The sequence below is a fragment of the Octopus sinensis genome, linkage group LG14, assembly GCF_006345805.1.
Source record: "Octopus sinensis linkage group LG14, ASM634580v1, whole genome shotgun sequence".
Taxonomy (NCBI): Eukaryota; Metazoa; Mollusca; class Cephalopoda; order Octopoda; family Octopodidae; genus Octopus; species Octopus sinensis.
In genome coordinates this window covers 48,353,097-48,377,604 of record NC_043010.1, presented here as the reverse complement: position 1 = coordinate 48,377,604, position 24,508 = coordinate 48,353,097, and the positions used below count along the sequence as shown (strand labels likewise).

General features: G+C 36.7%; 1 protein-coding gene across 1 annotated transcript in view; it reads right to left on the bottom strand.

Annotated features, from left to right (window-relative positions):
• Window positions 1-24,508, bottom strand: part of LOC115219341 (dynein heavy chain 6, axonemal-like) — a 349,247-nt gene that overhangs the window by 208,860 nt on the left and 115,879 nt on the right. The window contains exons 33-39 of the mRNA XM_036509002.1: window positions 17,660-17,821; window positions 16,089-16,226; window positions 14,981-15,134; window positions 12,735-13,006; window positions 10,152-10,364; window positions 6,634-6,819; window positions 2,551-2,747 (exon numbers count right to left, since the gene is read on the bottom strand). Coding sequence (XP_036364895.1) covers window positions 2,551-2,747; window positions 6,634-6,819; window positions 10,152-10,364; window positions 12,735-13,006; window positions 14,981-15,134; window positions 16,089-16,226; window positions 17,660-17,821 — 1,322 coding nt within the window. The remainder of the gene's footprint in view (window positions 1-2,550; window positions 2,748-6,633; window positions 6,820-10,151; window positions 10,365-12,734; window positions 13,007-14,980; window positions 15,135-16,088; window positions 16,227-17,659; window positions 17,822-24,508) is intronic.

Sequence of the window (24,508 nt, the reverse complement as noted above, 5' to 3'; positions counted from 1 at the left end):
GAACATTAGGGTCAATGTAATTGATTTAACCCTTCCTCGATCTTACTGGCCTTGTGCCAAAATTTTAAATCAATATTTTACAACAGTTACTACCAGACAAGCCCTGACTCTTTACTTCTGCAATTCTTTTCAGTTAAACATGGATTCCTGAAGTCTACACAACAACCTTCCCAGCTTGTGCTGTTTCAGAAGATGTCATTATTAGAAGTGGATAATTCTCTGGGTACAATTACATTCAGAATTTCTCAAAAGCCTTTCAACATTTCAAAGATTGAAATTGAAAAAAAAGGTAAAAAAAAATATATTGTTAACTAATTCATAAGTAATTTACAGAAATAAGGCAACAGGTGTAAAAGTTCTCTTTCAAAAAAAAAAAAAAAAATTATTGCTTCCCTACATAAACTAGAGAGCAAAAGAACCCATACAACATAATCAACAGTATTGTAGGGGGGAAAAAAATTCTTCTTGTGAATGTTGTAATGAAACATAAAATCAATTATTTGCTTCAGGCTACATAAAAATAAAATGAAAAAATCAGAGAATGATACAACATATTGTCTGTCATAGCATGTTTTTATAAACGCAGAAGAGAAACAGAATAATTTAGCAGATAAAGTAACAAAATTCTACACTGCAGTTATGAGTTTCACTTCAGGTGATAAGCTGTGTGTGTGTCTCTCTCCATAAGACACTTTAGTTGTCAGGAAGAGAAATAGCTTTATTATATTTCATAACATATATTTTTATAGGAAATCCATTATATTTTTTTTGATAAATATAAATTTTAAACATAACCATTCTTGTGAGTTTTGTAATTATTTCCGGCTAAATAATTTGTGCAGATGTTATTGTTTAACCCCAAATCACCTCTAATCAAGTAAATTCCAACTTGAGAGCGATTTTTCCTCCAGGCTATGTGAGATGACATTGCACATGCCAACTCTTGAGACAGATCGCAGTCCTGTGTCTCACATCAAAGATATTCCAGCCATGACCTACCTGTTCCATTTTTTGTTTCGTTTGTCTTGTTTTATTTTATATTTGTGTGTGTGGGGGGGGTTTCAGACATAATGAATCTCAAACTATATTATACAATATGCTCTTCCTTCTATTTAAGATAATATGGTGTGAGTTAACCCTTTAGCATTCAAACCGTCCATATCTGGTAAAACATTCTACCTTCTTTATGTTCAGACTGGCCAAATCTGGCCCCTCACACCTACCCTACTATGTTATTCTAAAAATAAACCACTATGTTATCAGAATATTGAAGTTGCAAGATAATTCATAATTAATTCAAAGTAATGGGAATAAATAAGCATTTACATTTAACGGAATAATCTGAATGCTAATGAGTTAAGAAGGATTTAGCTGCTATTTCTAGCAGGCCAAGTAAATACATAGAAACTCCTTCATCACTGGGTAAGTATTAGAAGCTCTCTCTCTCTCTCTCTCTCTCTCTCTCTCTCTCTCTCTCTCTCTCTCTCTCTCCTCTCTCTCTCTCTCTCTCTCTCTCTCTCTCTCTCTCTCTTTTCTATGCCACATCAGGTCATTGACTCCAACTCATGAGCAAATTTCCCTCCAGGCTGAGCAAGAGAGCATTGCACATGCCAAGTCCAAGACAGAGCATAGTCCCATATCCCACATGAATTCACAGGCACACATCATGCAGGCCTGACCACCAGACTTGAACATCTCCACAGGGTTACAGAAAAAAAGGCACAGTGATGAGTAGATCCGTTTGATGAAAACAGTGGCCTGCAAATTTTAGCAGCCTTTGACTGATTGTCTGGCCAACCAGGCTCTGATTGTGTGTGTGTGTGTGTGTGTGTGTGTGTGTGTGTGTGTGTGTGTGTGTGTCTGAGTCCATATTTGTTGCCCTCACCATTTGACATGTGTTAGTTTGTTTACATCCTTGTAACTTAGTGGTTTGCCAAAAGAGACGAATAAGTACCAGACTTAAAAATGTAAGTACTGGAGTAAATTTGTCCAACTAAAAGCCCCATCATGGCAACAGTCCATTGACTGAAACAAGAAAAACAAAAGATAAAAGGATAAAGAAGTTGTCATAAAATAAGAAGTGAAGTTCTATGACAAAGCATGTATATATATATCTTACTCTTTACTCTTTACTCTTTTACTTGTTTCAGTCATTTGACTATGGCAATGCTGGAGCACCGCCTTTAGCTAAGCAAATCGACCCCAGGACTTATTCTTTGTAAGCCTAGTACTTATTCTATCAGTCTCTTTTGCTGAACCGCTAAGTTACAGGGATGTAAACATACCAGCATCGGTTGTCTAAAACACACAAACATATACACACATACACACACACACACACACACACACACACACACACACATAAATATATATATATATATATACAATGGACTTCTTTCAGTTTCCATCTACCAAATCCACTCACAAGGCTTTGGTCGGCCCAAGGCTATAGTAGAAGACACTTGCCCAAGGTGCCACGCAGTGGGACTGAGCTTGGATATATATAATATACTGAAAGAAGCTTCTCCACAGTGTTCTGGTAACACTTACCGACTAACAGTTGCAGGAGAGGCAACTGCAAGATCTTCAACTTCAAACAACATGTGGATATAAGGTGTTAACTTGATTCTTTCACTGTTTGCCAGGCAAAGCATTTTATTGTCATCAAGAACAGTATTCATGTTTTCTATCCAGAGGGCATCAACAGGACCATCAGAGATAACCCACTGGTGTTTCGGGCTTGTGTCCTTTAAACAAAAAAAAATTTTTTAAATAAATGAAAGCAAGAATATAATGCAATTATAATGTCTCAGAGCAATATATTTTCTAAATAATTCTTTATTTTTATGCTAAAATGTGTGCAATCTTGCATCTTTGTTTCATGATTCTTTCATCACTACTTTAATCCTTTCGTTACTGTATTTATTTTGAGATGCTCTGTGTTTCTTTTAATTATTTTAAATATAACAAAGTATTGAGTAAAATAACTTAGTTATCATTAAGCTGGTGTTAGGAACATAAATTGTGACTAAGATTTGGTGGAAGATTTTAATTCGAAACTTATGAAAACAAGATATTCGTACTACAGAACCAGAGTCGGTTTCAGCCGGGTTCATAATGAACGGGTTAAGAAGTGAGATGATGTCTACACTTCACTGGTGATGTTAAAACTGCCGCTTTGTCATTTATGATGATGTGGGTTCCAGTTGATCAAATCAACAGAACAGCCTGCTCATGGAAGAATTAACATGCAAGTGGCTGAGTATTCCACAAACATGTGTTCCCTTAATGTAGTTCTCAAGGAGATTCAGCTTGAAACAGAGTGTGACAAGGCTGGCCTTTTGAAATACAGGTACTACTTGTTTTTTGCCAGCTGAGTAGACTGGAGCAATGTGAAATAAAGTGTCTTGTTGAAGGACACAACACACTACCATGTATCAAACTCATAGCCTTACAATCTTGAGCCAAAGACCCTAACCACTTAGTCATGTGCCTTCGCTATACTGGTAATGTTAAAAACATGACCAGAGTTTATTATGTCTGGTGAGAGTCATTCTCTTTTAGTGCCTTATTAATTTAACACACTCACTGGCCCAATTTCCACTCATTGACTTATTTATTTTTGTCCAGAAAATTAATTAATAAGAATTCCAGCTTTTAACATTATTTGTTTATAAAAATAATAAGTCAAAAATACCAAGGTAACACTGTACTTAGCTAATAGTTAGATTGTTATTAAGAATAAAATAACATAAATGTAAACACCACTGCAATCTGAAGTTCAATATTCTGCAGAGACTTGTTGCCAGTTAGAAATTACATAGCCATTTAACAGGTGTAAAGAGATAATTAAATAAGTTGAATTTAATTAAGGTGAGAGCATTTCAGGAAATCAATATTTCAACTGTAGTGATTCACAACACTTAAGCTAGGGAAATTATAGTTTACTGATGAAATTAAGCAAAATCCATCTTTAAAATATTTTCAAGAAAAAATTGTAGTCCTCACAGTTTGTTTTAAAACAAATTGTAGCATGAATATGAATTGAATGAGTTTTGAAATCACAACTGTATGTTGCAATTGCTAAATGAAAATATTGTGCACATTATATAGAATGGTACTTTTACTTGTATACATACATATATTGAATTGTTTAAAAACTTGTCAGTTTATAATTAGTATACCAGTATATCTGAATCTCATTGGCAAATTAATCCTTCTTAATTAAGTTGAATTAATGAGAGTCATAAGATACATGTATAAGCTAAATTTTAAATGAGGAAAAATCTTACTACATAAATACTAATACACATAACAATAGAAAAGTAATTATATGTTATCTAGTTTTAAAAATGAAAAACAAAACTAACGAAATACTGGGATTGATTATATTTTCCTCTCAAGCAAAATAATTTCTTTTTCTTTTTGAATTATTCAAATAAAAGTCTAAAAATATTTTGTGCACACTGAACAAAACAACAACAACAACAAAATTATTCATATTTCATTAGTACATCCAGTTAAGGTTTCTCAAAGCAGATCAACATAATTAGAACTTCCCTTGATACTTAATCTTTATTCTTGAAAGAAAACAGTTCGTCAAATGTTATAATAAACATGCAAATGATGAAATACCTGTTTATCCAAAAAATAATTCCATTTGAAGAATACAGAAAAAAAATTGAAATAAATTAAAAGAAATTACCTGATTTCTCTGCATCCTTTTGTTTAAAAATAAAATTGTGTATTAACCCTTTTGATACCAACCCACCCAGGGCTGCCCTTTGTTCTATGATATACACTTCTTTTTTTTAACCCTTTAGTATTTGAACCAGCCATATCCAGCCCAAATATTCTGTTTTATACTCAAACGAGCAAAACGCCCCACCCCATCAAATGGACAGTGCTGAGTTGTCAAATATTTAAAGCAAATTTTCTCAAAACAACTTCTCCAACCATCCCATAGGCCTCCCCTTTGAGAAACACTGATTTAACCTAAGTTTGAGACACCAAACAAGTCGGCTTTTTTTGCACAAATTGCACATACATTTTTCTCGTGTACATGTACTATCGATTGCAACAGCTAATGTACTTACACATACAAATGCACGTTCCCACGGCTTTATCGATCGCATCCTCACCTGGAATCAATTTTTGTAATTATACACGCTCTGATACCATCAGTATCTACATATCAAATTTGAGCACAATCGGATGGAGAATGCCCAAGATCCTACAAGACACACACACAGTCAGAACGGATTTTATATAATAGATCAGTCAGGTGTGGCCTCTCACACCTACCCTACAATGTCATTCTAAATTTTAACAGTTACCTCATCAAAATCTAAATGCTACCAGACAATGCATGATTAATTAAAGACATGTGAATAAATAACCATTAGTTTTGACAGAATAATCTGAATGCTAAAGGGTTTGTGAATTTTGATGAAAACCTTGCATCAAATTTTCAAGTTAATTTATGTTCCAAACACCAGCTTAATAAGTTCAAAGATATTATACTAAATGCTTCATTATTTTCAAAATTAATTGAAACAAAACTGGTGTAGGTCAGCATAAAAGGGTAAAGAGTAAAGACCCCCTTTGGTCATGAATGACCATGGGATTGCACCTAGAAAGTTCCCCACCAAGGCAGCCGTTCAAGAATTTGGACCAGGAGATCTCCATTTCCAGCGACTTCGAGGGCCAGCTCCCAGTGGTGTCAAATGTCAACGAAGAGCCCTCGACTACAACAAGATGACCAAAGTTATTTTTCTCCAAGGTCTGGGGTCTCCCGCCCCTAAGCCCTAGACCATCACCTAATCACCCTTACCCGTCTTGTTGCTTAACAACAACAACCACCAAGGCACAAATCTGGGCAAGGTTGTTTATGGAAGACCAGCAGTCACCCAAGCATACCAGCCTCCCCTCTCCACACCACCAATGTTATCCAAGGGGAAGGCAAAGGCTGATACAACTTGGCATCAGTGACATCACAACTCATTTCTACAGCTGAGTGGACTGGAGCAACATAAAATAAAGTATCTTGCTCAAGAACACAACACACAGTCCAGTCCGGGAATTGAACTCACTGTCTTATGATTGTGAGCCTGACGCTCTAACCACTGAACCATGTGCCTTCAGATAGGTCAACATAAGTATGGTAACAAAAGAGGTTAATATTCTTCAATCTCAATAATGGTTATGTGGTTAAGAAACTCAATTTGGAACCATGTGGTTTTAAATTCAGTCTCACTGCATGGCATCTTGGGCAAACATTTTCTTTAGTTCTGAACTGACCGATACCTTGTGAATGAATTTAGTAGACAGAGACTCTATGGAAGCCCACTGTATGTATGTGCGTATGAGGGGGTGGGTGCCCCTACACCACTTCACAGCCATTGTTGGTTTGTTTACATCCCCGTAACTTAGCAGCTTGCAAAAGAGACCAGACTTTAAAACAAGTAGTGGGGTCGACTGGAGCTGATTGATCTGCTTGGCTAAATCATAGGTAGAGCCCCAGCATGGCCACATTCCTGTGACTGAAGCAAGACAAGATATAAAAGATAAGATAATCCAATGTATCATATTTACATATGTTCTCATTTGAAATGAATTAATTAATTAACTTACTGCAACAGCTATTCTAATAACAATGGCCATTAGTCCATCATGCCATTCTAAAGTAAGTCGGTTTATTCCTCCATACAACTCTTCCATTGAGATAGATTTGGGGTTAAGAATGTAACAAATGACTGGTTGGTAGAAAGGCATATCCTCTCCAAGAGCATGCAAATTGCCCAATGCATCAGCCAACACCTAAAAACAACAAAATATATGTGTGTATCATTAACATCATAGGTTCATCAATTCCTAACAGGATATGACAGATTGGTGATTAAAATTTGAAAAAAAATTGCCCCTAAAATTTAGTTGAATCCCTGCAGGCAAATGGTGTAACTGCTGGACATAAGCAATTGTGATGGAGAAATTTATTTTCAAGAATTTAAAGAAGCACAAATATGGCTGTTTGTTAAGAAGCTCGCTTCCCAAAAACATGGTTCTGGGTTCAGTTCTACTGCATGACACCTTGGGCAAGTGTCTTTTATTGTAGCCTTGAGCCAACCATAGCCTTATGAGAGGATTTGGTAAAAAAAAAAAAACAGAAAGAAGTGTCATGTGTGTGTGTGCGTTTGTATGTGTGTGTTTGAGTGTGTATGTGTGTGTGTGTGAGTGTGCACGTGCATGTGTGTGTGTGTGTGTTTGTCCCCAACCACTGCTTGACAATTGGTGTTGGTATGTTTACATCCCCGTAATCTAGCAGTTCAGCAACAGAGACTGATAGAATAAGTATCAGGCTTTAAAAAAAAATAAGTACTGGGTTTAATGCATTCAATTAAAAATTCTTCAAGGTGGTGCCCCAGCATGGCCTTAGTCTAATGACTGGAACAAGTAAAGGATAAAAGATAATAGATATTCAATAATGTAAGTTTTTTCAGCCATGTTCATTGTGAATATTTACCAACACAAACTCACTCTCTTCACCGTTTCATAAAAACAGAAACTATCCTGTTTTTATATCAGAACATTTAATGCATATTTGAACCACAGACACAAAGCAGGTCATTGAACAATATGCATATATGAAGAGGTGGACTGGCTAGGTTGCCAGCTTGCCCGATGGCAAGTGGGCCCCTGTGCCATTAGAATCCATAAATGGAGGCCCATGTTAGTATCTAAGGGCCCATCCCCTCAAGTTTGAGAATTTTGTATTCACTCCTGGAAGAATGCATTAATTATTTCAGCCTGGCTGTGTTTGTATACAGTTGAAAAGAATACTTTTAACGAAAAAAAAAAATTAAATGAGAGCATTGTAGTTGCAGGTGGGCCCCCTTAGTCTCCTGGCAACCAATATTTTTAGGTCTAGTCTGCCACTGCATGTATGTATATACACACACACACACACACACACACACATATATGTGCCAGTGGCGCATAAAAACCATCCAGTGCACTGTTAAGTAGCTGGTGTTAGGAAGAGCATCCAGCTGTAGAAACCATGCCTCAACAGACTGTCGGAGTTCAACCCATGCCAGCATGGAAAAAGGACACTAAATGATGATGATGATGATAATTAGGCGCAGGAGTGGCTGTGTGGTAAGTAGCTTGCTAACCAACTACATGGTTCCGGGTTCAATCTCACTGCGTGGGCAAGTGTCTTCTGCTATAGCCCCGGGCCGACCAATGCCTTGTGAGTGGATTTGGTAGATGGAAACTGAAAGAAGCCTGTCGTATATATGTGTATATATATATATATATATATATATCATCATCATCATCATCATCATTTAGCGTCCGTTCTCCATGATGATGATGATGATGATGATATATATATATATATATATATATATAATATATATATATATATATTATATATATATATATATGTATGTATGTATGTGTGTGTGTGTGTGTGTTTGTCCCCAACCACTGCTTGACAATTGGTGTTGGTATGTTTACATCCCCGTAATCTAGCAGTTCAGCAACAGAGACTGATAGAATAAGTATCAGGCTTTAAAAAAAATAAGTACTGGGTTTAATGCATTCAATTAAAATTCTTCAAGGTGGTGCCCCAGCATGGCCTTAGTCTAATGACTGGAACAAGTAAAGGATAAAAGATAATAGATATTCAATAATGTAAGTTTTTTCAGCCATGTTCATTGTGAATATTTACCAACACAAACTCACTCTCTTCACCGTTTCATAAAAACAGAAACTATCCTGTTTTTATATCAGAACATTTAATGCATATTTGAACCACAGACACAAAGCAGGTCATTGAACAATATGCATATATGAAGAGGTGGACTGGCTAGGTTGCCAGCTTGCCCGATGGCAAGTGGGCCCCTGTGCCATTAGAATCCATAAATGGAGGCCCATGTTAGTATCTAAGGGCCCATCCCCTCAAGTTTGAGAATTTTGTATTCACTCCTGGAAGAATGCATTAATTATTTCAGCCTGGCTGTGTTTGTATACAGTTGAAAAGAATACTTTTAACGAAAAAAAAAAATTAAATGAGAGCATTGTAGTTGCAGGTGGGCCCCCTTAGTCTCCTGGCACACAATATTTTTAGGTCTAGTCTGCCACTGCATGTATGTATATACACACACACACACATATATGTGCCAGTGGCGCATAAAAACCATCCAGTGCACTGTTAAGTAGCTGGTGTTAGGAAGAGCATCCAGCTGTAGAAACCATGCCTCAACAGACTGTCGGAGTTCAACCCATGCCAGCATGGAAAAAGGACACTAAATGATGATGATGATATATATATATATATATATATATATGTGTGTGTGTGTGTTTGTGTGTCTGTGTTTGTCCTCCCAACATCACTTGACAACTGATGCTGGTGTGTTTACATCTCCATAACTTAGCAGTTCAGCAAAAGAGAACCAATAAAATAAGTACTAGGCTTACAAAGAATAAGTCCTGGGGTCGATTTGCTTGACTAAAGGCGGTGCTCCAGCATGGCCGCAGTCAAATGACTGAAACAAGTAAAAGAGAAAAAGAGTGTCTAATATGTAAGAGATAAATTTCCTCTGCTAATTCTCTATTAGCAGAGAAAACGCTACATGTACTCAGGACTGCAGCTACACAAATAAGCTTGCATGTCAATGCCAGTAAGACTAAATACATAGGCTATAACATTTACCTTGTTTACCTTCATTTTGAAGGAAGAGAGGAAATCTCTAATGTAAGGGACTAAACTTTAATCACATTTTCTGTCATATATTTCTGTTCTGTGACAGAATCATGGAGTTTTCTTAACAGGGTATTAAGAGTTAAAGAGTTAAGGTGGCGAGATGGCAGAAATGTTAGCACACCGGGCGAAATGCTTAGCGGTATTTTGTCTGCCGCTACGTTCTGAGTTCAAATTCTGCCGAGGTCAACTTTGCCTTTCATCCTTTTGGGGGTCGATAAATTAAGTACCAGTTACGCACTGGGGTCGATGTAATCGACTTAATCCGTCTGTCCGTCCTTGTTTGTCCCCTCTGTGTTTAGCCCCTTGTGGGTAGTAGAGAAATAGGTATTAAGAGTTAAAAACAAAAGGTAAAACAACTCAAATCACAAATTCAAACACTTACTTTGTAAACGGTTGTTTTACCTCCTCCAGTTGGTCCAACCAGCATGACTCCGTGGCGAACAAGCATGGTGTCATACAACTGAATAACTTTCAGGATCTGAGTTGGAACAACCATTAACTTTTTCGCTTCAGCTGCTTTTATTATTTCTCTTTCTAAAACACCATAATCAGGTTCAGAAACCGTAATTCCAGGAAAAAGATCTTGAAGAATTGACTGTAAAAGGGAAATATCACAAAAAACAACTGAAATATTATTTAACCATTTAGTATTTACCAGCTGTGTCTGGCCAAAATATTCTACCTGTTTAATGTTCAAACTGGCGAGATCTGGCTTCTCACATTTACCCTACAATGTCATTCTAAAATATAAACAATCATATCATTGAAACCTTGAAGTTACAAGATGGTGCATTATTAATTTCAGGGTAATCTGAATGATGAAGGGTTAAAATAAGATTTTTTTTTTTGAGTAAGTTAACTTCTAGATATCTTGAGATAATAACTTTTGGTTGAAAGCATAAAATTATAAAATTTAGCAGCTGGTCTCTCTCTCTCTTTCTCTCTCTCTCTCCCTCTCTCTCTCTCTCTCTCTTTCTCTTTCTCTCCCTCTCTCTATTTCTCTCTCTCTCTTTCTCTTTCTCTCTCTCCCTCTCTCACTCTTTCTCTTTCTCTTTCTCTCTTAATCTCTCTCCCTCTGTCTTCCTCTCGCTCTTCTCTCTCTCTCTCTTTCTCACTCCATCTCTTTCTCTCTTTCTCTCTCTCCCTCTCTTTTTCTCTCTATCTCTCTTCCTCTCTCTCTCTCCCTCCAAAGGCTTGTGAATAGATTTTGTAGTTGGAACCCATCATGTGTGTGTGTGTGTGTGTGTGTGTGTGTGTGTGTGTGTGTGTGTGTGTGTGTGTGTGTGTGTGTGTGTGTGTGTGTGTGTGTATGAGTGTGTGTGAATGTGGATGTGTGCATGTGTTAATTTTTCTTTGTCTTGACATGAGTATCACTGTCATACAAGCCTTGTCCTTCATTTCCAATCTTCCATGAAAATATGCCTGGTCAAGGGGAACTATTATCTTATTCAGAATCAGATCAAGGTTGGCAACAGGAAGAGCAACCAGCCATAGAAAATCTGCCCAAACAAACTTCATCCCATGTCAACATGGAAAGTCAATGTTAAATGGTGATAATGATGATGATGATATTTATATAAAAAGCACCATCCGATCGTGGCCATTTGCCAGCCTCGTCTGGCACCTGTGCCAGTGGCATGTAAAAAGTACCCACTACACTCATGGAGTGGTTGTTGTTAGGAAGGGCATCCAGCTGTAGAAACATTGCCAGATCAGACTGGGCCTGGTGCAGCCTTCTGGCTTCCCAGACTCCCGTTGAACCGTCCAACCCATGCTAGCATGGAAAGCGGATGCTAAACGATGATGATGATGATGATGATATATATATATATATATATATTTCTTTATTTGTGTATAAAGGCTACCATTGATTTCATGTTAAGAAAAATATCCTAATATCTTAATTTTTCAAGCTGATCATTGGAGACAAACACCATCCCTCCATGTAATTGGCTAGAAAAATTGTTAGGATATTAAGATATTTTTTTTAACATGAAACCAATGGTAGCCTTAATACACAACATTCTCATTGTTCGACATTTAAGTATGTATACACACGTGTGTGTGTGTGTGTGTGTGTGCATGTCTCTCTCTATGTTACTGTCTCCCTAACTTGGCATCATGTGATAACTGTAAACAAGTGTTAACATCATGCAAGCAGTATCCTTCATTTCCAATCTTCCATAAAAACATGTTCAGTCATGGGAAAATATTACCTTACAGGGAAACAGATGAGGATTGGCAATGTGAAGGGCATCCATCTGCAGAAACTCCACCAGAATAAATTCCATCCAAACCATGCAAACGTGGAAAAGTGGATGTTAAAAAAAAAAAGCAATGAATAATCTACATTATTTACATTATTTACATTTGACAGATATTTGTCCTCATCTTGTTTGTTGTTAATACAAATATCCATCAAATGTAAGTAAAGTAAATAATGTACATAATTCCTCATCTCTTAAATATCTGAGACCCCCACCCCTTCGGTCACGACACAGACCATGGGATCGCACCTAGAAAGTTACCCTCCCAGGCACAAGTCCGGGCAAGGTTGTTTATGGAAGACCAGCAGTCGCCCATGCATACCGGCCTTCTCTCTCCACGCCACCAGTGTTATCCAAGGGAAAGGCAAAGGCCGATATAGCTTGGCACCAGTGACATCGCAACTCATTTCTACAGCTGAGTGAACTGGAGCAAGGTGAAATAAAGTGTCTTGCTCAAGAACACAACATGCAGCCCAGTCCATGATTCGAACTCACAACCTCATGATCGTAAACTGGACGCTCTAACCACTGAGCCATGCGCCTTCACTCTTAACTATAGAAATAAATAAACTGTCTCGCATTTTGTAAATAGTTAATTGCAATTGACTGTCTCTTTATAATAACCTGGTGTTTAAGAACTGAATAAAGCAAGTTGATAAAAGGGTTTGTAAGGAAACTAGAGCTTTCTTCCAACCTACCTGGAATAGTATAGCATCTTCCTTCAAAAACTTTGGAATGTTACTGTCGTGAAGAGCTCTGATAAGTAAACTATCCTCGTCTTGACCTGGATTCTGCTGCTTAAGAGAGCCAGCCATAACCAAAATTGATTTAATGGCTCTCATCCCAAAGTCATAATGATCTTGCTGTGAGAGTTGCTCACTACACAGTTTGTACATTTGTGTCATCTTTTGAGCCAACAGCTTTGAGGATTCAAATCCCTCAGAATACAAGATCACTTCAGCTATCAGACCTGAGAACAAAAAAGTAAACCACAAGTAAATATAGGCGTAGTAGTGGCTGTGTGGTAAGTAGCTTGCTTACCAACCACATGGTTCCAGGTTCAGTCCCACTGCGTGGCACCTTGGGCAAGTGTCTTCTACTATAGCCTCGGGCCGACCAAAGCCTTGTGAGTGGATTTGGTAGACAGAAACTGAAAGAAGCCCATCGTATATATGTATATATATATATATATATGTGCGTGTGTGTTTGTGTGTCTGTGTTTGCCTCCCTAGCATTGCTTGACAACCGATGCTGGTGTGTTTATGTCCCCGTCACTTAGTGGTTCAGCAAAAGAGACCGATAGTATAAGTACTGGGCTTACAAAGAATAAGTCCCGGGGTCAAGTTGCTCAATTAAAGGCGGTGCTCCAACATGGCCGCAGTCAAATGACTGAAACAAGTAAAAGAGTAAAAAAGAGAGAGTATATGACCAGTCCAGTGAAGTTATTCTCCTTTACTCTTTTATTTGTTTCAATCATTTGACTTCAGCCATGCTGGAGCACCACCTTTAGTCGAGCAAATAGACCCCAGGACTTATTCTTTGTAAGCCTAGTACTTATTCTATCGGTTCTCTTTTGTTGAACTGCTAAGTTACAGAGACGTAAACACACCAGCATCAATTGTCAAGCGATGTTGGGCGGGGGGACAAACACAGATACACAAATATATACACACACATACATATATACGACAGGCTTCTTTCAGTTTCTATCTACCAAATCCACTCACAAGGATTTGGTCGGCCTGAGGCTATAGTAGAAGACACTTGCCCAAGGTGCCACCCAGTGGGACTGAACCCGGAACCATGTGGTTGGTAAGCACACTACTTACCACACAGCCACTCCTGCGCCTATGAAGAGAAAATATGGTAAGGACAGATGCTGTTCAAAAAAATAATGTATAAATATGTATTAGGAAGGCTGAAACAGGAAGTATTTCATTCTGTCAATAGAATAAGTAATTCGTACTTGTACTTGCTTTGTAAAATTCTCAATGTGAACTCGTGAGTTGAAATACATTTTGTTGTATCTTGGGAAGGTCATCATGATAAAACTAAACACATACACTGGTTCAATTTCACTTCAGGGTTAGTTATTTAACCAACTAATTGATCAATTATTTTCAGTTGTTTTCAACAATGACAACTAATTCATTGATTAACCAATTGGTTTGTTGATTAGTTAGTTGGTTAAATAACTAACTGATTAACTAAGAATAAAGAAGTGTAACTGAAACCAGCACATGTGTTTAATATTGGAGTAATGTCCCTTCCAAGATAATAAAAATAAATAAATGCGCCCTTTTTAAAGCCTAGCCAGGCTCGTGGGCCCGGTTTCCTGGTTTCTATGGCGTATGTGTTCCCCAGCTGGACAGGACGCCAGTCCATCACAGCATTACTCATTTTTGCCAGCTGAGAAGACTGGAGCAACGTGAAATGAAGTGTTTTGCTCAAGAACATAATGCGTCGCCCGGTTTAGGAATTGAAACCACAATCTTACGATCATGGTGCTGACATCCTAACCACTAAGCCACGCACTTCCACATCCCTTGCAACATACAACAAAATAAATAATTGCAACTGGAACTCTGTCGGTTATGACGATGAATGTTCTTGTTGATCTGATCAATGGAACAGCCTACTCATGAAATTGATATGCAAGTGGCTGAGCACTCCATAGACAAGCATAGCCTTAACATAATTCTCAGGGGGATTCAGTATGACACAGAATGTGACAAAGTTGGTCTTTTGGCTTACAGCTATGACTCATTTTTGCCAGCTGAGTGGACTGGAGCAATGTGGAATAAAGTGTCTTGCTCAAGGACACAACATGCTACTAGGAATCAAACTCACAATCTTATGAACATGGGCCAAATACCCTAGCCACTATGCCACATGCCTTCACTATAATTCCTACAGACAAAAAGAACTAAATACTGAGACTTACAATAGTCTGGCACCATCATAGCAAAAGGTCTAAAAAGAGCTTTTAGGTTATCTGGCAGTTCAGTACGACCAGCATAGCCTGGATTCATTGTGATGAATGCAGCACAGGTTCTGATCAATTTGATATCATGGCCTTCAAAGATGAATCGGGAAACCTAAAATGAAATTCAAAGGATACACATGAAATTAGTGATATTCAGGAAATTATTTGTTCAGCTTTAGGGAATATTCCTAAAATCCTCATATTAAGTATCATCATCATTATCATCATCCTCATCATCATTTAACGTCCGTTGTCCATGCTGGCATGGGATTTGACAGTTTGACCAGCTGGAAGGCTACACCAGACTCCAGTCTGATTTGGCATGGTTCCTATGGCTGGATTCTCTTCCTAATGCCAACCCCTCCAGTAGTGTAATAGGTGCATTTATGTGCCACCAGCAGGAGTGCCATTTGCGTGACACCAGTATCTTCCACAACTGTGATTTTGTTCGGCTTAATGGGTCTACTTCTCAAGCACAACATTATGTCAAAGGTCTTGGTCATTGCCTCCAAGAGGCCCAACACTCAAAAGGAACTCAGCCACTTTGCCTACATAAGGCATTAATTTTTATTTTCCAGTAGAAAACAATGTTTGTTTATTTTTTTTATTTTTTATTTTACTTGTTTCAGTCATTAGACTGTGGCCATGCTGGGGCACCACTTTATTTATTATTTAAAAAGTTTTTTCCTACTTTTCATAATTGCAAAGTCTTTGATCAAATCCTCACTATGCCACAATGAACACCTTGAAATTATATTTCCAATCATATAAACCACTTTGAATATTATTTTAGAAAGTTTAAAGTGATTTCTTTTATGCCATAAACCATTTAAAATTTCTGTGGTGTCCCATCCTTTCTTAATACCCTAAACATATGATTATTTTGCTTAATGGTTAATCCAGTGCTACATACCTGCACTATCTGAAACTATCTCAAACTATGAAATTAGACAAGAAAATTATTTCCTACGAAAATCAATAATCACATTATATGTGAAAATATAATTACAAAATTAAAAATAAAATCATAATTTTTAATCTATTTATAATAAATTTAATGTGGTACCTTTGCAACTTTGGCATTCCTAATGGTAATAAGTTGTTGAGCAATAACAGACAACACTTCAGTATCAATGCGGTTAAACTCATCAAAGCAACACCAAGCTCCAGTTTGTGCAAGTCCGGAGAAGAAACGACCCATCATCTGAAAAAGAAATATTAATAATAATTTCAGTAGACTTTGCATATACATGATAGCATCAGTAGAGTGGTTAACAAAATGTTCTGTGGTATTTAATTATATTTCTTGAATGCACATAGTTCAAATCTTTGCTAGGCTGACTTTTGGAATTAAAAAAATTTTTTAATCCATTTTTTTCTTTATCCTCAAAATTTCAGACTGTCACAAGAATTATGATTTTCATCAGTGTAAATAAGAAATTACTACTTGTACTTTGTTATAGGTATTTCAAAAATATCTCATGCCCTTCATAGATACAGGCTGCCTTTTGGCAAGACATAGCACCCATCAGCCACCTTGCCGGGAACATGGAAGATACGGTGAAGTCATGAGACTGCAACATAGTGGATTGTGAAGAGAGTGTGAAAGAGCTCAACTGAGCCAATGATGCTTTTTACATTAATGCTGAGTGGATGAATCCTAGATAACTGTCAGGATTACTAAGCTCTATCAAGAGAGTAGGAGGCGCAATGGCCCAGTGGTTAGGGCAGCGGACTCGTAGTCAGAGGATTGCAGTTTCGATTCCCAGACCAGGCGTTGTGTGTGTTTATTGAGCGAAAACACCTAAAAGCTCCACGAGGCTCCGGCAGGGGGGGGGTGACCCCTGCTGTACTCTTTCCCCACAACTTTCTCTCACTCTCTCTTCCTGTTTCTTGAGTAATGCTGTGATGGACTGGCGTCCCGTCCAGCTGGGGGAACACATACGCCAGAGAAACCGGGAATAATAATGAAATTATTGTATAAAGTGCTCAGGTGCACCACAACTTGTCAAAAGTGCTTATAAAGAATATGCAGTAATGTACCAATGTCTGGAAAGTGAACAGTGTATGAGTCAGATACCTGCTTGCATGTGTATTGAGGGGAGAAAATCAGGTGTAGTGTTGCCGAATCTCAGGAAGCATGGAAGTTTTGAAGGATGCAGTGCTCCGACAACTAACAACTGATGCCAGCAGTTTGTTCCATACTTCAGCAACTCTTAGCTTGAAAAAATGTTTCCGAAAGTCATGGGAGCTGTGCTGTTTTCTGACTTTGTAAACATGTCCACGGGTGTTAGACAGATGGAGTTTGAAAAGGTGCTCAGAGGTATTGTTAGTAAGGTGGTTAATAATTTTATGGGTGTCTGCCAAGCTAGCTGCCAGACGTCAGAGTTTCAATGTATCCATGCCCAGAGAAGTAAGGCATTCAGAATATGGGAAATGCCTGATGGAGGGTATTCTCTTGGTTGCACATCGCAGAATGGTTTCCAGGCAATTAATATCCTGGGCAAGATAGGGGTTCTAAACCGGTGATGCAATAATGATGAGACACTGACGATGATGATATAAATTCAATATAAGTCCCTACAATACAGAAAAAAAAATCATCATAAATTCATCACATATTTTTTTAATAAATACCTTATAATCTAAACCATCTGAACAGTTGAAGACAACACACTGTTTAGCCAAAGCTTTGGCTAAATCCTTTGTCGTTTCAGTTTTGCCTGTTCCTGCTGGACCAGCAGGTGCACCGCCAAGGTCAAGTTGTAATGCACCCATTAGACACAGATAACAACGATTCTGTAAAGAAGATAAACAAAAATACAATTGGTTAACATTTATAAGAAGTTTTTAGGAGTACAAATCCAAAAGTATATTCATTCAGTCCTGAGAATAATTAATTCTATCGGTCTCTTTTGGTGAACCAGTAAGTTACAGGGATGTAAACACACCAACACTAGTTATCAAGTGGTGGTGAGGAACAAACATAGACACAACGACACAAAGACACACACACATACACACACACACATACACACACACACATACACACACACACATACACACACACACATACACACACACATATATGTATGCATGTATGTATATATATATATATATATATATATATATATGTATACATTTGCTATATATATGTATATATGTGGAGCCGCAATGGCCCAGTGGTTAGGGCAGCAGACTCATGGTCGTAGGATTGCGGTTTCGATTCCCAGACCGGGTATTGTGAGTGTTTATTGAGAGAAAACACCTAAAAGCTCCACGAGGCTCCAGCAGGGGGTGGTGGTGACCCCTGTTGTACTCTTTCACCACAACTTTCTCTCACTCTCTCTTCCTGTTTCTTGAGTAACAATTTCTATTTGATTTTTACTTTGATGTTGATGTACTTGACTCAATAGGTCTCCTCAAGCACAACAGGTCGCCCAACAATCCAAGGTAAGCACAGCAGGCTATCCTGCAAGCCATGAACTCACTTCATCATCATCATCATCATTTAGCGTCCACTTTCCATGCTAGCATGGGTTGGACTGTTCAACTGGGGTCTGGGAGGTCAAAAGGTTGCACCAGGCCCAGTCTGATCTGGCATTGTTTCTACGGCAATGTTTCATTTGTATATATATATATATATCACTTCATTATGTTTATATATATCATTTTACTCTATTATAATAATGATTGCATCTGCAATAGATGTTTAACATAGTTATTGCAATAAACTGTAGAAAATTACTTCACATCACAAAACATTTTCTAACAATTGGCATTTAATATGGAAGAATAAAATTCTAAGATGTGAACTAATGAAGAACAAAAAATTAAACTCCACCACTCTTTGAACAAATATTTATTTGCACACTTTAAAAAACAATTTTAAAAAAGGGTTGATGTAATTGTAATATAAAAAAACCTCAGAAATGTTCACCATTCCCCAATTCTCATGGTTTAGAGTTTAAAATAAAATGTTATATTTTAACATTTCCTTTTATTGCTGACAATAAAAAAATATATCAATAAACTTTCTCAATAATAACCGGCAACTAACATATATATAGATTTAGGAGGAATCAATCCGAAAAGAGTTTTGAATTGACAAGAAATAAAACTTTTGACAATTTCTAAAAGAAATGCAGTTTTTAAAACATTTTCACCATCAAACAACCACAGTATTTTTTAAATTTTCTTTTTCTTTACATATTGAGAAATAATTGTAAATTGATAATCATTTTGGCTTGTTTGTTTTTCAATTTCATCCATGAAATGACTTGGTGCTAACATTAACATGTGAGTCATCAGTAAAAATGTGGAAAATCAATGTTTGCTTATACTTAAAATAAAATTTATTAAATTTATTTACAAAAAAATATGAATTTTTCAAAATGTTTAAAAAATTCTTTAAATCAATACTAATATTATACTTTTGTTAAATAATTTCTCAAAATCAATTTCATCTAAATATTAAGAAAATTCCTCCAAACACCTCACCCAGCACCAAAAACAAAAGCATCAATAATTGAGAAGTATTTTAAATGTTTAATGATTCAGTCAAATACTTGCAAAAGTGGATGAACACATAGCAGAATAAATATGCATATAAATTAATGAAGACCTGTTTACAAAACGCTATGATTCCATCATTGCCATCCAAAACAAAATATATTCTTAAAGGTGAACAGAATTAGTATTGAGAGGAAAATTCATAAAAATAAATCTTAAATCTCAACTTGATTGGAAGGTAATTTGAAAAGAGAGTTGAAACCAGAACAAGAACATCACAGTGAAGTGATGATCACTACTTAAAACATGCACATATTGTAAATAGTATGACTGTTACAATATCACTTTTGTTAGATTTTTTTAAAAGCAATATATATTTTTATATATCAGTGTCTTTGATCAAAACTTTGTCTCTCTCTTACCCACAAATACATATATACACATGTACACACACACACACACTCACACACACTCCATTCAGATATGTTTCAGTCTTATTAATCTTTCTCAGTAAAGCATATTTATTTAAGAAAAACTGTTTAGGAGTGCTGAGAAAACCACTCAGATTTCTAAATCCTCTTTCACCTGCTCTCTCTCTCTCTCTCTCTCTCTCTCTCTCTCTCTCTCTCTCTCTCTCTCTCTCTCTGATTTCCTGTTTTCCATGTTGTTACGGGTTGGACAGTTCAATGGGATATGATAAGCCAGAGAACTGTGTCAAGTTCCAATGTCTATTTTGACATGGTTGTTGGGACCCAATTATTTTGACATGGTTGTTAGACGTCAATGTCTATTTCGACATGGCTGTTGGGGCCCAATATCTGCTCTTGCATGGTTTTCATGGCTTGACGCCTTGCTAATGCCAACCAATTTACAAAGTGTATTAGATGCCTTTTTTTTGTGGCAGTGGAACTAAGGAGGTCACCAAGTAACAAGATAAGACCCCCTCAACTGAATGAAGTATTGAAAGGAGGTGACTTTATACCAGGTATTGAAAGGTTAAAGAATGATAGAGAGGAAGAGGAACAGGTGTCTTGCTGTAAAGGAGATACATGGCTACCCCAGGTGGAGAGAGAAAGACAGAGATGGAATATTAAGGTAGGCATAGGAGTGGCTGTGTGGTAAGTAGCTTGCTTACCAACCACATGGTTCCGGGTTCAGTCCCACTGCGTGGCACCTTGGGCAAGTATCTTCTACTATAGCCTTGGGCCGACCAAAGCCTTGTGAGTGGATTTGGTAGATGGAAACTGAAAGAAGCCCATCGTATATATGTGTGTATATATATATATATATATATATATATATAAAATAAGAAAATGAAGGAATAGATTTCTTTCTTTTATTCTGTATTATTCTGTTTGATTTGGATGTTCCTAAATAATTAGTTAATAAATTATATCAATTGGTATTATCTAGTAGTTGATGATTAAAAGAAATCTATTCCTCCATTTTCTTATTTTGTATTATGAATTTGAGGTAAAACATTTTACCTTCACCCATATGATACAATAAATGAATTAATTGCATTGCAATTCTTAGCATTTATGTATTAGCCTTTCTGGGTACTTTACTGGCAGTATATTGGATATAAATGATATCCGATAGTGGGTTACACTCATAACCCCTATCTCACTTTATATATATATATATATATATATATATATATATATATATATATATATATATATGTATGTATGTATGTGTGTATATGTTTGTGTAACTGTGTTTGTCACCCCAACATCGCTTGAGAACCGATGCTGGTGTGTTTACGTCCCTGTAACTTAGTCGTTCAGCAAAAGAGAGACCAATAGAATAAGTACTAAGCTTACAAAGAATAAGTCCTGTGGTCGACTTGCTCAACTAAAAGCGGTGCTCCAGCATGGCCACAGTCAAGTGATTGAAAGAAATAAAAGAATAAAAGAAAAGTGGCACTAACAAAGTTCTCAGGGAGATTCAACATGACACAGAATGTGACAAGGCTGGCCCTTTGAAATACAGGAATAACTTGTGTTTGCCTACTGAGTGGACTGGAGCAATGTGAAATAAAGTGTCTTGCTCAAGGACACAATGTGTCACTGGGTACTGAACTCACAATTATACGTTAGTGAGCCAAATTCCCTAACCATTTCACCACATGCCTTCACAGACGTCATAAAGTTGAGACGGTCAAGGCTGGCATGCCTTTGATCTTACATTTGTTCAATCATTGCTGACCTGGGGCTAAAAAGCAACAACAGTGACCGTGTGGAGCCTTGTATCTACTCCATTTGATTATTTCAATTACTGGAGCTGTCAAAGATTTTTGTAACTATTTCTTTTCGCTTCAATATTCTGAAGCGTCTTCCTTTTTAAGAATCACACTATTTTTTCATGCTTCCCTTAATAAATTAATTTGATTAAACCATTTTAGACATAAGGGTTATAATAACAGTTGAAATCAGAGTGATGCCTACACTCAGCTAGAAAGGGTTCAAGACAAGCAAAATAATATGTTTTGTCATGCGAGAGATAGCACAATCACTGAACAATGATTTAAACCTCATCATGTTAACTTTACACCCAGTAATAATATTCAGAATATTGATTGAATCCTTGAAACCTCAACCTATTATTAAGCACGTAAACGGAAGAGGATCAATATGTTGAACACCAGATTCCAGTGCTTTTGTTGTGCTTGGTGTGGCTAAATAATTAGGGTCATTGAACAATCTCAGCTACTAGACACAACCAATGGTTAATTTCAATGAATGGATGGTGCAAAATGAATGGATAGAACAAAAGTAATTCTGCCTTTTCTGATAATGCTTTTACTCTTTGCAATTTTCTCTGTCTTTTCAACTCAACACTCAATGACATTACCCGTCAATTAACTAAACCTGCTGAAATTTAAGGTGATACAGTGTGGTTTAACACTTTAGCATTTAAATCAGCCATATCCAGCCAGAATAATCTACCTGTTTTATCTTCCGATTGGCCAGATCCAGCCTCTTACACCTACTCTACAATGTCATTCTGAAAATAAAAAACCATGTCACTGAAATCTCAAAGCTACAAGGTAATGCATGACTAATTCAAATCAATGTCAATAAATAAACATTATGCTTGACAGAGAAATCTGAATGCTAAAAGATTAAACAAGTCTTTGAATTATATTTTCCAATTGTTTCTACCATGAAAGAAATTTTATATATATATATAGATGAAGATTGATATGGCCAGTCTATGGGATTACCCTGTGCTTCATGTCCATAATGCACTTGAAGCTAAAGGTTTTATGGATGTAAAACCCAGGGTAACCCCATATACAATAACTTAGAATGTGCTTTATGATTCACTGATTCTTGATATATATATATATATAGATAGATAGATAAATAGATAGATTGATAGATATATCACCGGGATCACCGTGACCGACCAGGCTATCAGATGTTGCTACACATTGCTGGTCACAATGCACTTTGCATTGTTTTAGCCTTCAAATGATGCCACCCCGCTGGCTAAGTGAGCAGGCCAACAGAAGAAAGAGCGAGAGAAAGCTGTGGCAAAAGAATAAAGCAGGGATCGCCACCACCCCCTGCCGGAACCTCGTGGGGCTTTTAGGTGTTTTTGCTCAATAAACACTCACAACGCCCAGTCTGGGAATCAAAACCACAATCCGGTTTCATAGTCTGTTTTGGCTCCATTTCTAAGGCTGGATGCCCTTCCTAATGTCATTCCCTTTACAGAGTGTACTAGATGGTTTTTACATGACACCAGCACCCATACCAATACTTTTTACATGACACCTTGGTTTTAGGATCTCAATTCTGTTGTGGTGAGCAAGTTTTCTCAAGTACAGCAATGTGCTACACATATGTGGGTGCATGCATGTGTGTGTGTGTGTCCCCATAAAAACACATTTAAACTAAATTAATACTAAATACACCAAGATAAAGTTAATTATTATAAAAGCTTCCTACAGTTCTCTTGTCGCTACAAAGAGAAGGAATATTCTGCAACATTATAAAAACTTGTATGATAAAATATTGCAGTTATAACGCATGCAATCTGTCCAAACATGAAACCATGTTCCACCCACAGCCATGCACAAATAAACAACAGTTATGAAGATCAAATTAAAAAAAAGAAAAGAAAAGAAACAAAATAACTTTGGCAGCAGATAGTTATTTGCTTGATTAATACATGTCTATTCTTAAATAGATATACAAAGAATTTTCTAGAAAGTCACTGGTGTAGAAATGTATAATTAATACTTCCATTGATTTATTTACACTCACCACTAATTAAAACATTTTTCTCTACAATTACAGAATTCAATGGAAGAATACCAGTCTTGCATACTCTGGATGTTTACCTATCTAAATTCTGAAGTTCTATTTTAGTTTTCGCTTTCCGTTAGAGTGGCAATACTTCGTGTGGGGTGGGTATATGTGAGTGTAAGTAATTGGGTACGAAGTAACAGAGAGAGGGAGAGAGAGAACAAGTAGAGATAAAAGTAAAGATGAGAAGACGAGAAGCAAATGATACAAGCAGAAAGGAAAGGAGAAAATATGGAAAAAAGAAAAGCAGGAGATTATATAGACTATTATAAGCTGCAGTCCAGATGAGCACACATATCAACTATCTTCGTAGATATTTTATATGGTATATTCATAGATATTTCATATAGCATATTCGTAGGTATTCTATATTGTATATTCACAAGTATTTTATATGGCATCTTCATAGATATTTTACATGGTATATTCACAGATATCTGTGAATATAGTATACTAGCAGTATCGCCCGGCGTTGCTCGGGTTTGTAAGGGAAATAACTATATAAGCATTTTTAGAGAGTTATAGCCAAAAAATAGCAAAAAATGCATTAAAAATGGAAAAAATATGATGGTAATTTTTTTTTAAATCGTTGACTCATCGTAGACATTTTTAGAGAGTTACTTCCCTTATATAATAGCGAAAAAATGCATTAAAA